The sequence below is a fragment of the Lagenorhynchus albirostris genome, chromosome 5 (assembly GCF_949774975.1).
Source record: "Lagenorhynchus albirostris chromosome 5, mLagAlb1.1, whole genome shotgun sequence".
NCBI lineage: Eukaryota > Metazoa > Chordata > Mammalia > Artiodactyla > Delphinidae > Lagenorhynchus > Lagenorhynchus albirostris.
This window is the reverse complement of record NC_083099.1, coordinates 90,789,622-90,807,988: the sequence shown is the minus strand read 5'-3', so window position 1 is coordinate 90,807,988 and position 18,367 is coordinate 90,789,622. Positions and strand designations below refer to the sequence as shown.

General features: G+C 45.2%; 1 protein-coding gene across 6 annotated transcripts in view; it reads right to left on the bottom strand.

Annotated features, from left to right (window-relative positions):
* The window catches only part of CD47 (CD47 molecule), a 58,096-nt gene extending 56,178 nt beyond the window's left edge, over positions 1–1,918 (bottom strand). For 5 of the 6 annotated variants that reach the window (XR_009540771.1, XR_009540772.1, XM_060150641.1 and 2 more), the window contains exon 1: positions 1,735–1,918. Coding sequence is in view for 3 of the 6 variants with exons in the window: in XM_060150641.1 (XP_060006624.1) it covers positions 1,735–1,780 (46 nt within the window). In the remaining 3 variants the exon portion in view is untranslated. The remainder of the gene's footprint in view (positions 1–1,734) is intronic. The other variant, XM_060150644.1, reaches the window with a different exon arrangement.
* Between the last annotated feature and the right edge of the window lie 16,449 nt (positions 1,919–18,367).

Sequence of the window (18,367 nt, the reverse complement as noted above, 5' to 3'; positions counted from 1 at the left end):
ACACACATGCATAAAAATCCATTGTATCCTATGACAAACACTATCCCTTCCTGTTTTATATTCATCAAATGCATAATGCCTCTGTTTTGTTTTTTTTTCAGGTTATTATTAACTAAGTACAATGAAATACCATAAATTCTGAATTCTAAGACTCTGTAGGGACTTGAGCACACTACTATTGTATGTAAATGAGTGCTAATTATATGTGATCATACCTATTACTAAAAGAGGCCTAACCATTTCTATCCCCAAAAGTACCAATCAAGCGCTTCTTTCTAATCTACTTGAAAATAGGACCCCGTTTTTAAAACAGTACATGATTTACACTTTTTACGCTTCAAACTAGCTTTGAGACCAACGGTCTGAATTAGTAATATTTTATTACAAATTCATAATCGGGTTCAATATAAGGTTTTCTGATCATACAACAGGTTTCTGATAGCAGTATTATTTGAGCTATAATGATAGTAATGGGCAGTAAGCCGTTAAGAATGATAACAGAAAACACTACCTTACCTAATATCAACCCTTCAGGTAACAGAGATTGATTATTAGCAGCTCCAACATTCCAGGCGGCTTCAGAGTGAGGAAAGAGAGCTAAGCCGGGACTTAAGGGCATTTTGGAAATAGCTTGAAGTCACAAGCCTTTATGAATGGCACAGTGAGGCGAATAACCCGTTTAAAATGTAATTAACTTAGCATTCTAGAATAAAATGTAACAACTGCTTGTTACTGTTACTCCAACTCAATTCTGAATTTTACAAAAAGTTCACAAGAGGCTCTATAGATGTGAAGTGTGACAGGCACTGTACAGCCACGAAAATTCCCATTCCTTCCTCAGTTGTTATAGACGAAGCACACGTTTTAAAAAAGAGAAATGGATTCCAAAAGCTTGGGGGGCCAAAACGCCTTTGGCGTCGAAAGACACTAAATCTCACTCTGCCGCAAATATGCTTTGACTAGAGGTTACTGTCTTCATACTTCAAGCGAAATCTGGATTACTTTTAAAATGGTTCCCCTAAAAAAAGTAGGAAAACTTGAACGTGCAATTCGGACTGTATTAAAGTGGTTGATGGGGCGTGGGAGTAGCGAGAAAGAGTTTCCATCCAGGAAGCTTATATCTAGGGTATTAAAAAAAAAAAAAAAGGCAGCCAGAAGAATCTTCTGATTAAACGCTGGGCTGGAAATGAAACTTAACTGTGTCCTTTACGTCCCCTTAACTCCTATGTTCAGGTGGGAGGACAAACAGGAGAAATCCCTTCTTTCAGACTTCGCCAAAATGCGCACTTGCATCGCATGAGGCTCGGGCCCTCCCACTCTCCCTCCTTCAACCCCAAATGCGTTTAAAGCACTGAGGAGGGTGCGAAAGAGGGGGGACCCTAACAGCTGCCAACCCCTCTCCTCTGATCGCGCCCTTTCTCTCTACAGCTAATTTTTGCGCGAGGTGCACGGTTTGGAGTCTTCCTCAGTGTGTGCATCTGGAGGTGGAGAACAGGGGAAGATAAGCCCCGCTCTCACCCAGGGGAAGAGGAAGAGGAGGCAAAGGAAGCAAAGAAGGGGGAGCAGATTACCCGCGGGGCCCTCCCACGTCCGCACCCCGGGCGTGCAGGGCCCGCGTGCCCCGCGCCCTGGCCACCCTCTCCAGGGAGCCGCCGGGCCAGAGGGGGCGCAGCCCACACACCCGCGGGGGCGGCGAGACACTAGCCGCAGAGCCAAGAGCGAGTGACCACTCACCGCAGCGCGCCGAGCCCAGCAGCAGCAACACCACCAGGGGCCACATCTCCGCCCCCGCCGCGGGGTCGCCGCCGCCGCAGGTGTCTGGAGCAGGCGCCGCCGCCGTTACAGAGAGGACCAACCGCCGCCTCCCGTCACAGTCAGGACCGGGCGCCCAGGCGGCTTGGCCGCGCGCAGGCGCGCTCCCGCCGCCCCACACCCGCTCCCCCTCCCGCGCGGGCCGCGCACGCGCGCTCGGCCTCGCCCCCGCCCCGCCGCGACTGCTGTTAACGCGTCGCCCTCACGACTCGCGGCCTCGAGTTCCCACTCCCGCCAGCTCCCCAGCGGTGGCGCGCGGCGGGCTTCCCGGTCACGCCCTGCCGCCCCAGTCCCCCGCCCTCCTGTCAGTGTCCCCGAGGCTGAGTGCGTATTCCCACGGTCACCGGGGCCTCATTACTCCTGTCCCTGTCTGCTGTTCCCTTTTTGCCTCCCGCACCGCCGTGGGCCCCACTGTCCTCCCTCCACTCGTCCTCTCCTGCTTTCACTCCCATCCTCACGCTTCAGGAACTACCGCCCCTGGCGCTGCTCAGCCGGACCGCGGAGTCCCGGCCCCTCTCGAGCCCAGGATCACTCGCCTCTCCCGGGGTCCGACGTTCTCCTGCGCGCTTGGACCTTGACGCCTCCACGCCTCTCACTTCTGCCCGTTTCCCCCGAAGCTCCGCCGCCTGCCGCAGGAGCTCACACCGCGTGGGGGCGTCCCTACGCTTCCCCCAGCGGGCAGCGAGCCGGGGGGCACCGCTCCGAGGGCAGACAGGTGGCGGGCGCCTGTCTGCAGGGAACTTCCCCTCGCCCGTCGTGGGCGCTCCTCGGTTCACCTGCCCCCAACTGCTTTTGTTTTCCTAGCGGCTCTCGGGTTCTCAGCTCTTTTTCTCGCCTTGTTCTATAGTGTTTTCAACCTTTGAACGGGATCGCTCAAACAAGTTCCGCTCGCGGTGGTAAACACTTTGAGATGTGGTTAATTCTGGAACCCTAGGGGCGATCAGGCATGGTCATAAACGTTAGCAGAAGTATCCAAGATGTCCCTTCCTGCACAGTCACTGGGCCTGGTTAGTGATCTCGCCCTGTGCACTCCTCTGCTCAGTTTGGGTTTAGCTTGCTTGAAAAATGGGTTCAAAGTATGGCTCCAAGCCACAATATGGACAAGCCCTTTGAATAGCTCACCGAATCACACAGGCCACATCATTCATGCTAAAGCAAAAGCCCTTTTAGAACTACCTTTAACATTTACCCTAAACGATGAAAACTCTTGTCAAAAAGTCATGCTCTGGTGACTACTCTGATGGCGTGCATATCCTGTCCGCTCCCTTGGTTGTTTTTCTCTTACGCCGTGCAAAGCAAAGCAATTTCCCACCGCAATATTCCACTCCTCCAAATCCTCTACCCATGGCACTTCCTCCATTGCATCCCCATAGTAATAACATCCAGGAAATAAAATTACCACTCTGACCCTCTGTAGCAGTGTACTGTATAATATACTGTGTAACTCTTCCCTATGATTATTTTTTGTGTAGACCTTTTCCCCGCAGCGTTATCAATTCTTTAAAATCAGAGAGAGTATTTTAAGTATTCCCTTCTCCATGACTTTCTGTTGAACTGGGAAGACAGAAGGGGTTTTAAACAACTTGTTGATGTGACTTGAGGCAAGTGTTGCTCCAGTGAAATTTGATAGTTTTTTAATGATTAAAGAAAAAAAAGGAAGAGAGAGAGAGAGAAAGAAGAAAGAAAGAAAGAAAGAAAGAAAGAAAGAAAGAAAGAAAGAAAGAAAGAAAGAAAGAGAAAGAAAGAAAGGAAGAAAGAAAGAAAAAGAATTGCCTGGCAGATATCTTATTAAAACAATGGTTAATAATTATGGTAGTAATGATTTAAATGGCAGCCTTGACACCCTGAGGCTACCAAAGAGACTGATGGATTCTCCTCCCATTGCTGCTTATGTGGATACAAAAGAATCATCCATCAGACTTTGAGCATTTGGGACATTGTGTATCACAGAGCAGCTGGTTGGCTAAATAAGGTTGTCTGCTGTTCCTGAGATCAACCAACCCCCCTAAAGCTGAAGAGTGACTGGGAAGGACTGTCCCCAGCTTTCAGAGGTACAGATCAGTGATTCTCTGGGAGCTGCTGAGGCTATGTGCTTAATGTAGCTTTGTGCAGAAAATGGAATAGGCTTAAGTCAGGTAAAGGAGAGGCCACCTGGGTGACCACCTCTGCTCTTAGGAATCTAGCTGGTATAGGTTTTTTTTTTTTTTTTTTTTTTTTGCAGTATGCGGGCCTCTCACTCTTGTGGCCTCTCCCGTTGCGGAGCACAGCCTCCGGACATGCAGGCTCAGCGGCCATGGCTCACGGGCCCAGCTGCTCCATGGCACGTGGGATCTTCCCGGACCGGGGCACGAACCCGTGTCCCCTGCATCAGCAGGCGGACTCTCAACCACTGCACCACCAGGGAAGCCCTGGGATAGGTTTTGATGGTGGGGCAGGAGGAGGCCTGTTCCAGGAGAGACAATCCAAAGCAACCTACGTGGGTTTGATGATCTTCTCTCTGGGATAACCTTGGGCTCCTTTCTCTAGTATCTATCCACCTCACATTTGTGTTTCCCTTGTAACATTTGAAAGCATTTTTATTTGGATTTTGATCTCATCTTATCTTTATGTGACAGGTTTTCTTGAATGGAAGACAAGGGAGTAGTGCATAGAATGTTTGGAACAGAGGTAATACACATTAGGTATATTACCTAAATTAATCTTCATACCAGCCTTAGAATGGGTATTATGATATTCACTTTAGTGATGACAAAGGGAAAGAGGGACGATGAGCACATTGCCTATGGTTCTGTGTGACACTTATCTCTCATTTGCATCTAACTCCCTTGCCCTCTTCTTCCTACATTTTCTTTTCACTCTGTAATGTCAAAGATGTTATAGTTTCCCCTTTGTAGATGAATAAACTTACAACCCCCAAATAATTGCTACCCTTTACCATTATCAACACCCTTATAGGTGAGGAAAGTGAAGCTTGCTCACAAGCTCAGGGAGGGGATGGTGGTTGGTCTGACTCCAAGGCCAATGAAAATGTTCACAAGCTTCCCTTCTGAATTCATGGTCAACTTCCGTTTCTTTCACTTTCTAACTTAACAGTACATCTACTTTTATCTTCCTCCCCAAACCTACATGCTACCACATAGCTCATATTGATATATTGTCTAAAAATTTATATTGATACAGTTGTATCCTTACTGTAATTTTTCATTCATCTAGACCTTTTTTTTGGCCCCATGTTGGATTGCCATGCAGTGCCATGCATTGTCCCCGATACTCCTGAGAGCTGGCTCAGGGCTGTACCTGCCTAGCTGTGCAAGGCTTGTGCCTTGTGCAGAGCCAGATGAACCTTTCTACATAAGTGGACCCATGTCAAAGAATCCCACAGTAGACCAAAGCCCAGGATAAGCCCAGTGTAAGTTAAGTCCCCCTTTTCTGTATTTTTAGTCATGTTTGGTGCATATGAGTTACCTTATCATACTGAAAGTACCTGTTTGTGTTGCTGTCTTCAAGTTCAATAGCGACTCCTTCCTAGACTGTAAACCCAATGAGGGGAGAGACCACGTGAGTCCTATTCATTGCTAGTCCCATTGCCTGGCATATCATAGGTAATCAACAAGTGGTTGTTAAAAGGGTGAATGAAAGAATTATAAATAACCTCTCAAGGCCAGGAACTCCATCTTCTATGATTGTCTGGCAAATTATCCATCATAAGGGGATGTTCCATTCTGAAATTCTGTGAACCGAACTACTGAGCTAACCCTGGTGCTTATCTGGTGTACCAGAGGTTTTTATCCCCACTAAGTTCCAATTTTTTGGTTTATCAATCATCAAGCTTGTTGCAGTACATGATGAGTATTATCTCTCTTCTTAGCATCTCTGAATATGATTTTTTCTTTTCGGGTTCATTTTTTGTAATGAAGATTCTTGTATTTTTAACACTTCTGGCCAGTGTGATACTAGCTAACTTCTGTGCCCTGGTCAGGCACTTTACACTCGTAACATTGGACTTTTCCATGCCGAGACTTTTCTACTTTCAGGCTTCTGTGCTTCAGTCATGCTGTTCCCTCTGCTTCACACGTCCTTCCCCACATTTTCTTCTTCTCTCTCCAACCCAAAGAATTCAAGCTCATTCTTCAAGGCCAAGATCAAATTTTACCTCCTGCAAGAAGCCTTTCTCAACCCTACTTTTCCTTTTTCGCATAACTCTCCACCATTTTTCAGGTCTAATGACCTCTTCCATTATATTATACTTTGTTCATGCTGCTGATAAAATGTGTCAATAAATATTTCTTTCTACATACCTGTCTCCTCTTCTATCATGTTAGCTAGAAAAAAAGTGAAATGTTTCTGAGTATATTTGTATCTCCAGGGTCTGGCACAGTGCCTGGTTGAGATCTAAGGCTGTGTGTGTGTTAAATCAATCAAGAGAAATCAGTGTGCTAGGTAGTATACAGAAACACTTTAGCCTAGGTTTGAGTTACAGCCACGTACTACCAGTTAACCTTGGACAAGTTATGTAACCTTTGTGAGCCCTAGTTTCCTTTCCTCATTTTAAAAGCTAGATGATAGAATGATAAAAATAATAGAAATTAACTCTTCAAATTGCCTTGAGAATTTAGTGTTAATACTTTTACAGTTACATAGAGCTGTACCTGGTGCACAGCAATCGCACAGTCAATATCAGCTCTTTTTATTACAATCTTCTTACAGTGAGATGGGTCTCCTAGATGGGCAGTGAAGAGTATTTCAGAAAGATCACCAATTACTGATCTGGAGCCCTGCAAAATTACTGTGGGTTGGTGAACTATCTATAATTTTGATTTAAGCTAGAGGCACATGTCTGTGCCCAGTGGGTAGGCCTTAATCCTCTTGCTCTTCTGCACCCCGTGTTCGTGATTGAATGCTGAGGGACCCACATCTCTGTCGCCTGGCTCAGGGCCCAGTGTCCTAGGATGTTATTTCAACTTGACCCAGTTATTAAAGCATAGGAGTCCCAGTCATTAAATAAAGCCGTGTAGCAATGAGGGTCTGTATTCTCCGGGCAAGGACTGGGGTTGGTTGGTTAGGCAGCTGGAAGATATCGACGTATGACTGGGGAGATGGACTTGGCTTAGGGAAACGGAAGGAAGGCTCCAGCAGCAGGAAATGACCTTCTTCCACGCCCATGTTTCAATCAGGGGCAAATACTCGCAATAGAAACTGCCTCTCAGTAGGAGGATGGTAAGTAGGACTGAAGGTTTCTGGTAAGAGATATCCTACCAGAGAGATGACCACCTGATCTGGTGTGAATTTCCTTGTGGATGTCAGATGTGCACAGGCTTGTTTTGCCCGGGTCCGGGAGAAGCACAGCGTGGCCTGCTCCTGCTGCGGCTGCTGCTAGCCGCTACCCCTGTGGGGGGCCCGTACTCAGGACAGCGGGAAAGCACTAGAGAAAGGCAACTTCTACTTTAGGTTGTAAAATGGCCAAAGGTTTATTTCTTTAAGAGCACATAACATTTGGGGTCCTGGAAAGTCCCCTTGTATCTTGCCTAACTCTCCTCTCTGAGGGCAGGTAACATACATATAGCAGGTCACACTATGTACCAAGACCTCACCATGCTACTGTGTCATTTTCTATGGCCGCCAGAACTAATTACCACGAATTTAGGGACTTAAAATAACACCCTTTTATTATCTCACAGTTCTGTAGGTCAGAAGTCCAGTGGGCTCAGCTGGCTTCTCTGCTTCTGGTCTCACAAGGCCAAAATCAAGGTGTTGACTGGGCTCCTTTCCCTTCTGGAGGTTCTAGGGGAGAATTCATTTCCAGGATCATTCAGGTGATTGGCAGAATTCAGTAGCTATAGGACTGAGGTCCACATTTCTCTGCTGGCTGCCATCTAGGGGTGCCTCTTAGCACCTAGAGGCCTCTTTTGGGTCATTGTGTATAGTTGCATGTCATCTCAAAACATGTCAGAGCTAGCAGTGGTACACAAAATCCTTTTTTTGTTGTCATATTTCTTCTGTCTCCCCTTATTCTGCCACATTTCTATGACTGACTCCTCTGCCTTCCTCTTCTACTTTTAAGTGCTCAAGTGATTAGATTGGGCCCCTCATGTAATCCAGGATAATCTCCCTATTTTAAGGTCTGTAACCTTAATCACATCCACAAAGTCTCTTTTGCCATGTAAAGTAACATTCCCAGACTCCCAGCTATTAGGGCCTCGGAAATCTTTGGGAGGCATTATTCTGCCTACCACAGTTAGGTTCTTTTATATTTATGTCCCTCAATCCTCATCACAGCCCAATAAGGGAAGCCTCATTATACCCATTGTGCATGTGTAGAAACTGAGGTTCAGAGAGGCTTATATCACAGGTAAGAGATAGTGGAGCTGCAGTTTGAATCTTGCTTCTGAGCTCACACTCCTTCCTCCGCTAGAGGGAAGGAATAGTGCGAGCAAAGCAATTGCATGATCTGTTGCTCTCGCTGCGGTTCCCACTATTGTTTCACTAGTGTTGTTTCTCAACTTAGTGCGGTAGTCACCACTGTGTCCACCAAACTTCCAGTTCTCTTCCTAGGTCCCAGGTAAGTGTATCCACTAGGCATCAGCAGAAAACAGGTGGTGCGCTCAAATGAAGTGATTTAGAAGAGATAGATTAAGGTGGTGGTCCCCACCCCACTGGCCGTGGACTGGTATTGGTCCGGCTGGTTAGGAACGGGGCCGCACAACAGGAGGTGAGTGGTGGGCGAGCGAGCGAAGCTTCATCTGCTGCTCCCCATTGCCCCCCATCTCTCGCATTATGGCCTGAACCATCCCCCGCAACCCCATCTGTAGAAAAATTGTCTTCCACAAAACTGATCCCTGGTGCCAAAAAGGTTGGGGACCCCTGGATTAAGGGACTGTTTGCAAGGATGTGGGTGGGGTTAAAGGAAACAGACAAGGAAAGGCAAGGGCTGTTAGCTAACAATAGCTATTGCTCCCAGGTCCCTAGGTCTGGAGGTGCAAGAGGAGGAAGTGGTCACCAGAAAGGGAAAGGAGAAACTGAAGGAGGGCTTCCAGGCAAGAGCTGTGGCCTTCAATAGAGGAACACAGCCACCACCAGCCTGCTGGAGAGGAAGGTGTCAAAGTCAGCCTTCACTCCCTCCCACCCTCTGAATTCCTGCTGTGGGCAATTCTCAGCGAGAAGCCAGGGGGGAAAAGCTCTGCTTAGGCAGTTCTTGAAGTTCAGCTTTCCAGGCTCAGGAGAGTATGGAAGGGTGGAGAGTTGACCTGAGGGAGAATATCCAGCACACCAGGACTATCCCTCCCTATCCCCTTGAAACTGGGTAAGACTGACTTTGCCCAGTGTATTAGTTTTCTAGGGCTGCCCTGACAAATTACCATAAACGAGGGGGCTTAAAACAAGAAACGTTTATTCTAGAAGTCTTAAGTCAAGGTGTCAGCAGAGCCCTGCTCCCTCTGATGGCTCTAGAGAAGAATCGTTTCTTGCCTCTTCCTAGCTTCTGGTAGATGCGGACAGTCCTTGGAATTCCTTGGTGTGAGCTGCAACACTTCACTCTCTGCCTCCATCCCCACATGGCCTTCTGCTCTTTCCATATGTCCTCTCTTCTTACAAGGACACCAATCATTAGGTTAGGTGTCCAACCTAAATTTAGTATGATATCATCTCCAGATCCTTAACGATCAATAAATACATCAGCAAAGGCCTTATTTCCAAATAACGTCACATTCTGAGGTACCAGGAGCGGACGTGAATTTGGAGGGGAGACTATTCAACTCACTGTAGCCAGTAAAGTGTGTTAGCTCTGGGCGTGGGATTTGCTGCTCTCTCTTCCCTTCCCCAATAACAATTAGCAGTGCTCCAGACAGCGGTTGCTCCCTCAGCCTGGGTCCTGGAGTGAAGATGGAGCAAAGCGGAGCCCCAGCTGATCTACAAGGGAAACGCAACAAGAATAGAAATAAGTGTGTCATCTCTCCTGAAGGGATAGCATCTGAAGTATTTAATGACCACAGTCCAGCCCTTCAGAGATATTTCCAGCAGCTAATGCAGCTCCCCATGTCCTTCCTTACATACAAAAACACCCTTGAATACTGGCGTTAACCAAAACCACTCTGTAGGCTCACTGTTCCTCTTAGCTCCAACTCCACTGGCAACATTTTACTGCTTATCATTCCTCTTTGGGGCCAAGGTGTAGGAAGAAATGGATTTTAAAGACAGCCTTTTATATCCTTAGATGGGCAAGTTTTCTAGAAAAAAAAGAATGAAGGCTAGAGCACATGGGTGTTCTTTGAAATTAGCTGCAGAGAAACTGTGTACATTTCAGGCTGAGAGTCTCGTCTCCAGTTTCAGAAGAATTCCCCACCTGCAGCAGCTGGGAATGTCTGCTAAGGAACCTTTGTTCTCCGCCAAAACCAGGGCTCCCTATGTGTGCTCCTCCCCCCGTCCCCTACTATGGCCACAGCACAAAATTACTCAAGACACTGTGCCTCATGAGGTTTGCTTATTGATGCTACATGAGTTCCCTGGGTACATCTGTCAACTTACTTTTCTCTAATACTGGTCTAATTGCTATGGGTGTGGGCCAGAGACTCAAACTATCATCAGATGGGCTTTAAAAGTGAAGTGGATAAACTAGGATCAAACTGCCAGACAAGACAGATGTACATATTTGGAATCATGAGAAGGGTTTCCTGATTCCATGTGCCTTTCACCTCACTTATCTGCCTGTCTTGAATGGCAGCCTGGACTTGAAGTCTCCCACACACCAACTGCCACTGCTGCTGCAGCTGCAACTTCTACTCACTTTCTCCCAACCATAGGTCCCATGAACCCCAATAGTAGGAGGAAAAGAAAAAGTTATTGCAACACTGTGCTTAGAGGGATGGTTCTCTAAGCATGGTATCTGGTTCAACAGCATCCATAGCACCTGGGAACTTGAACCTTACCCCAGAAACTCTGGAGTGGGACCTAGCAATCTGTGTTTTAGGGAGTCTTCCAGGTGATTCTGGTGTATACCAAAGCTTGAGAGCCACCAGCTTAGGGTTTGATCTCAGAAGTCAGGTGGCCTGCCTAGGAGGTCATCCATCTTGGTAAAAATATCATCAGCTCCTCTGTCCCCTTTGATTTGCTGGGAAAGACCCAGATGTAGTACAGTGGAGAATCCCTTGGAACCCCGGTTATCTCCTGGCCCTCTGGGCATTTTGTATTTGCCGTAGGTCACAAGTTCTACCCAGGCTGTGGTGGTGACCTGGAGACAGAATCATGACGGCCACAAGAGAAGCATCTCACATGGGAGCAGGGCTTCTCTGACGTCTCATGGTGAAGGAGTACATATCCCACCTCGTTCTGAGAGAAACAGATGTGTGCTTTAAAGAGGCTTGAGGATCTCTTCAGTTCTATATTTAGTGACTTTAGCAATAGTTTAAGAAACTGGTTTTATTGTAGTTTACAAACGGCTTTCTTGTGTGTCCATCAAAGTACTTAGGACATGAAATCTGTGCTAATCTCTTGAGTTTCCACTACGAGATGCCATTTTGATAAAATGTAGAAATCTTCCATATGGTTATGTAATTCTGCTTCTTTATCTAGAGAATGAAGTAAGTGAAACCGGGGGATCCCCTGGAGAAAGGACAGATCAGTACCCATTTCACCAGATGACAAATTCAGAGGCACCCACAAGGCAGCATGTAAAGTAGGGGAGAAACGAGTCGTACTCTATCATAATTTAAAAGAAAATGATGTGTTCATTTTAAACAGTCACAGGGGCTAGACCACCTGGAGTTGGCTCTGGTAAACTAAGGTAAAGGGCTCGTCTTAACCTGCTCTATCGCTGGGAGGTACCTGGCATATTGTCAGGGGGAATGCATGAGCGCTCCTTCCTCTGGAGATGAGAGAAGGGCTCCAGATGGACGAATCAGTCAGATTTGCTAATGGATATATTCCTCTCCTTCAGTTGTTCAGATGATTCTCTTAATTTTGTCAGCAGTACTGGATTGCCTAAGAAAGTCCACTGGTTTGCTCGCACGGCACAAAATCTGGTGAACTAGGAATTTTATATTTTGCCCTTTTTTGGCGAAAAGGTTGCATTTCTCAAGCTCTTCCTCCTTTCCACTCTCAGAACCCTCACTGTGTTTTGGAGCATGGTAAATATGGTCCCAGAACCCTCACTGTGTTTTGGAACACGGTAAATATGGTCCCAGAGGCCAACTGAACATGCTTGTGACTTGTGCTCCAATAGTCACCTCCCCTTTCCCTGTCTCCTCTCTTTGGGGGGCTACGTCTATGCCTATCCAGCTTCCTTTCCTTCCCCAAGAAGTGGCTTTGTGCCAGTGGAACTGGAAGCTAGATGAAAAGCTATCAAAGCACTAAGGGAAGGAATCCATGGTAAGGTATGTAAGTGTGTGTATATATCACAAGTGACAGGCTCATTTCCATGCAAGTTGAGATATTCTCAGTGCCTCTAATTGATGCCCTGCATATCTGTGCACACACACACACTCTGATGGGGATATACATGGCTGGATTCACCCCGTAGAGGCAAAGTGGACAGCTGCCCATGGGCCGGGATTTGATTTTGCTCTAGGATCCTCTCGGTGACTACCCCCGCTGGCCCAGGCCCTTTGCCTGTTGGGAATTCCCACATCACTGGCCTCTTTGGATTCAGGCACTGAAAGTTGTTTAAATGCAAATGATTTTCTGGGTGGTAGAGACATTATTATTCATTAATATTTGGGTTTTAATGAGTTTATCAGCTTAGAAGGGAACGGGCCAGAGTCTTTTGGTAATAGAAACCAGAGAGATATGTTTTAATAACGATAGGTGGAAAAGAAAGAGTGAGATAGGAAATACTATAGAAGCTATAGCCATAGGCTCAAGGAATAGCACAAGGACACTAGTTACACGGTAAGGAGTAAGATGGAAATAGGAAAGTGGGAAATAAGGTGGCTCCTTGAGTCCACAGATCATTTCTGCCAGGAGCTCCTAGAGGTTCTTTCCTAGGCAGGAGTGGTTGTAGAAACCCTTGCTGAGACAATGCTAAATTTCACATTTGCTTTGGCATCACTATTTCCAAGGGTTTATTTAGTTATTTAAAGGTATTTATTGAACACCTAGTACATACCTAGGCACTGTGGGTGTATCAGAACAACAGACCAGACAGAATCCAACCCTCAAGGAGCTTGCCTTTTAGTGTGGGCTGCAGGGGGTGGGCAGAGACAGCAGACACAGTACGTAAGGGAAGTGTGGTAAGTTAAATGTGATAGAGGCTCTGGAGAAGAAGAAACCAATGAGAGGGGCTGGGGAGGGAGTGCCATTTTAAATGAGGTGGTCAGAGAAGGCTCACTAGAAGCTGACATTTGAGTAAAAAGTGAGTAGGGAGTAAGGAAGCCACACAGATGTCCACGAAGAGATCATTTCCAGCAGAGGGGAGAGTAAATGCAAGGTCCTGCATCAGGAGTCCGGCTGGCTTGTTTGAAGAAGAGCAGGGGTGTTGGAGGTAGGGGGATCTGTGGGTAGGGCAGTGGACAGTGTGGTCAGACGAGACTGAGCACAGGGGAGAATAGTTGGGGATAAGGTCAGAAGACCGTGGGGAGTCCAGTTAACTGGACTTAACAGCACCTTATAAGACTTAACTTTTACTCTGAGTGAGAGAGTTTTGGGGGGCAGTGTCATTAGCCAACCTTCAATTTAACAGGCTATTGCTGGGGTCGGCCAGAGTTGGCAAATATTCTTAGTAGGTCACGAGGTCTCTGTTGCCACTCCTTGACGATGCTATCATAGCACAAGGTAGACTAATGGGTGTGGCTGTGTTTCAACAAAACTTTATTAACAAGAACGAGGGGCAGGCCAGATTTGGCCTGTGCTGACCCTAGAGTTGTTGCAGTAACCCACCGGAGAGATGAAGGTGGTTTGGGCCAGGGTTGTAGCAGTGAAGTTGGATCAGATTCTGGCTACATTTTGAAGATAGAGCCCACAGGGCTTGCTGTCAGACCAGATGTGGGGTGTGAGAGAAACCAAGGAAACTGAGGAGAGAAGCCAAGGGTGACTCCAAGGTTTTTGGCTTGAGCAAATGGGGTCACCACTACGGAAATAAATGGAGAAAACCTAGTGGGGAGGTTCAGTGTGGGATTGAGGGGAGGGTATCAGGAGTCAGTTTGGGAAATGAAAATGTAAGACGCATTTAGGATAAAGGATTTGGATCATATGTTCCCTTACTCTCCATCCAGCCCTAATATTCTATCATTCCACAACTGTGAGAGAATGAACATCTACCCTAGTGGCTTCTGCGGTAATTGTGCTCTTCAGGGAGACCTTCCACACTGCATTACTCCATCTTTCCCAAATGCAATTGGTGATTATGCAAGCTAGAGATCAGTTGCTGGAAGGGAGGAACACTGAACGGGAGGCAAATGCCAGCTGAAGCTACCAGGGGGGGACTTGGAAGAGTGGCAGGAATGGTGTACGTGCCCGGGCAAATTCCTGTGTATCTTAGTTTCCTGGAGGTTATTCATACTGGAGGGCTGTCAGCCCACCAGGCTAAGAATGTTCAGTTTGTTTTCAGAGAAAAAGCAAAGCATCTTCTTCGACTTCACCTCTGCTCCACTCTCAAAACGGCCACGCTTCAGACACACTCACCCTCTGCATACATACCCCAGAGCTGGGCGCTGGTCCTGACGGCCCATGGGGACCCGCAGGACACAGACAGGGTCTTTGCCATCAGTTCTGCAGGCAATTTCCTCCCTCTTCTTTCTCATCTCTCCTCCCTGGGAGATATGTCTTCTGTCTGCCCAAATTCTTTCCACCCCAGAAGTGGCTCAGTGCCAGTGGGGTTGTTTACTGTGTGGGGAGCTGGCAAACCACTTTGGGAGTGAGCTGATAGTAATAGATTTAAAATACGAGCATTTATCAGAGCAGCAGATGGAGGCAGCAGAGTGGAGCTCCTAGAACGGAGGGCAGGGAGTGTTTCATTCAAGTGTAAAGCGCGCGCCATCTAGACTCAGCTGGCACCAGCTCACGAAACCAGTGAAGAGAAGGAGGAAAACAAAAAGACCACCTTTGTGCTAGGTTCCAGAGGTCACAGCATTCCCTCACCGCTCGTCCTCGGGGTCGCAAAGACTGCATTCACTGCAGCATGGGAAGGAAAACCCTTCTTGGTTGTTTTCCTTAACATATTTTACTTCCCTAAAACGTACTAATTTTAATAAAAATTCCGAAGCTCAGAACAAATGGAAATATAGACCATTTCATTTATGTATGTGTGCGTTAGTTTGTTCGACAAACACTTATGACTTGCCTAGACAGGCCAGGAGCTGTGGCATACTCTGGGACAGAGAACCAGGCAGATGTATACGGTGTTGTTGTAATTCTTAAATATTACAACTGTCAGAAGTATTTTCGTGTTAATTTTTTACCACCATCTCCACAAAACACCCTAAAACTACAAATACATTCAAGACCTATTCTATTTACTGTTGAAACTAAAGGAGTATATTTTTTAGTGCTAAATTTCCTTAGGGCCCAAGTACTATACTCAATAGGTTAGTGGGGAAAAAAACCCCATGATATTAATTTCAAATCATCTGTTTGAGAAGCGTATTATTATTATTTTTCTTACATCTTTATTGGAGTATAATTGCTTTACAATGGTGTGTTAGTTTCTGCTTCATAACAAAGTGAATCAGTTATACATATACATATGTTCCCATATCTCTTCCCTCTTGCGTCTCTCTCCCTCCCACTCTCCCTATCCCACCCCTCTAGGTGGTCACAGAGCACCGAGCTGATCTCCCTGTGCTATGCGGCTGCTTCCCACTAGCTATCTATTTTACGTTTGGTAGTGGATATATGTCCATGCCACTCTCTCGCTTTGTCACAGTTTACCCTTCCCCCTCCCCATTATCCTTAAGTCCATTCTCTAGTAGGTCTGTGTCTTTATTCCTGTCTTACCCCTAGGTTCTTCATGACTTTTTCTTTTTTCTTAAATTCCATATATATGTGTTAGCATACAGCATTTGTCTTTCTCTTTCTGACTTACTTCACTCTGTATGACAGACTCTAGGTCTATCCACCTCATTACAAATAGCTCAATTTCGTTTCTTTTTATGGCTGAGTAATATTCCATTGTATATATGTGCCACATCTTTATCCATTCATCCGATGATGAACATTTAGGTTGTTTCCATCTCCTGGCTATTGTAAATAGAGCTGCAATGAACATTTTGGTGCATGACTCTTTTTGAATTATGGTTTTCTCAGGGTATATGCCCAGTAGTGGGATTGCTGGGTCATATGGTAGTTCTATTTGTAGTTTTTTAAGGAACCTCCATACAGTTCTCCATAGTGGCTGTACCAATTCACATTCCCACCAGCAGTGCAAGAGTGTTCCCTTTTCTCCACACCCTCTCCAGCATTTATTGTCTCTAGATTTTTTGATGATGGCCATTCTGACAGGTTTGAGATGATATCTCATTGTAGTTTTGACTTGCATTTCTCTAATGATTAATGACATTGAGCATACTTTCATGTGTTTGTTGGCAGTCTGTATATCTTCTTTGAAGAAATGTCTATTTAGGTCTTCTGCCCTTTTTTGGATTGGGTTGTTTGTTTTTTTGTTATTGAGCTGCATTAGCTGCTTGTAAATTTTGGAGATTAATCCTTTGTCAGTTGCTTCATTTGCAAATATTTTCTCCCATTCTGAGGGTTGTCTTTTCGTCTTGTTTATGGTTTCCTTTGCTGTGCAAAAGCTTTAAGCTTCATTGGGTCCCATTTGTTTATTTTTGTTTTTATTTCTATTTCTCTAGGAGGTGGGTCAAAAAGGATCTTACTGTGATTTATATCATAGAGTGTTCTGCCTATGGTTTCCTCTAAGAGTTTGATAGTTTCTGGCCTTACATTTAGATCTTTAATCCATTTTGAGCTTACTTTTGTGTATGGTGTTCGGGAGTGTTCTAATCTCATACTTTTACATGCTCCTGTCCAGTTTTCCCAGCATGACTTATTGAAGAGGCTGTCCTTTCTCCACTGTACATTCCTGCCTCCTTTATCAAAGATAAGGTGACCATATGTGCGTGGGTTTATCTCTGGGCTTTCTATCGTGTTCCATTGATCTAGCTTTCTGTTTTTGTGCCTGTACCATACTGTCTTGATTACTGTACCTTTGTAGTATAGTCTGAAGTCAGGGAGCCTGATTCCTCCAGCTCCGTTTTTCGTTCTTAACATTGCTTTGGCTATTTGGGGTCTTTTGTGTTTCCATACAAATTGTGAAATTTTTTGTTCTAGTTCTGTGAAAAATGCCAGTGGTAGTTTGATAGGGATTGCATTGAATCTGTACATTGCTTTGGGTAGTAGAGTCATTTTCACAATGTTGATTCTTCCAATCCAGGAACATGGTATAACTCTCCATCTATTTGTATCATCTTTAATTTCTTTCATCAGTGTCTTATAATTTTCTGAATACAGGTCTTTTGTCTTCTTAGGTAGATTTAGTCCTAGATATTTTATTCTTTTTGTTGCAATGGTAAATGGGAGTGTTTTCTTAATTTCAATACAATCTTACCTTAAGAAACAGGAAACATCTCAAATAAACAATGGGCCCAGCCGCTCCGCAGCATGTGGGATCCTCCCGGACTGGGGCACAAAACTGTGTCCCCTGCATCGGCAGGCGGACTCTCAACCACTGCGCCACCAGGGAAGCCCCTGTTGGAAGATTTTTAATCACAGTTTCAATTTCAGTGCTTGTGATTGGTCTGTTCATATTTTCTATTTCTTCCTGATTCAGTCTTGGCAGGTTGTGCATTTCTAAGAATTTGTCCATTTCTTCCAGGTTGTCCATTTTATTGGCATAGAGTTGCTCATAGTAATCTCTCATGATCTTTTGTATTTCTGCAGTTTCATTTGTTACTTCTCCTTTTTCATTTCTGATTCTATTGATTTGAGTCTTCTCCCTTTTTCCTTGATGAGTCTGGTTAATGGTTTATCAGTTTTGTTTATCTTCTCAAACAACCAGCTTTTAGTTTTATTGATCTTTGCTATCATTTCCTTCATTTCCTTTTCATTTATTTCTGATCTGATTTTTATGATTTCTTTCCTTCTGCTAACTTTGGGTTTTTTTTTTTGTTCTTCTTTCTCTAATTGCTTTAGTTGCAAAATTAGGTTGTTTATTCGAGATGTTTCCTGTTTCTTAAGGTAGGATTGTATTGCTATAAACTTCCCTCTTAGAACTGCTTTTGCTGCATCCCATAGGTTTTGGATCGTCGTGTCTCCATTGTCATTTATTTCTAGGTATTTTCTGATTTCCTCTTTGATTTCTTCAGTGATCACTTTTTTATTAAGTAGTGTATTGTTTAGCCTCCATGTGTTTGTATTTTTTACAGATCTTTTCCTGTAATTGATATCTAATCTCATAGCATTGTGGTCGGAAAAGATACTTGATACAATTTCAAATCTCATAGCGTTGTGGTCAGAAAAGATACTTGATACAATTTCAATTTTCTTAAATTTACCAAGGCTTGATTTGTGACCCAAGATATGATCTATCCTGGAGAATGTTCCATGAGCACTTGAGAAAAATGTGTATTCTGTT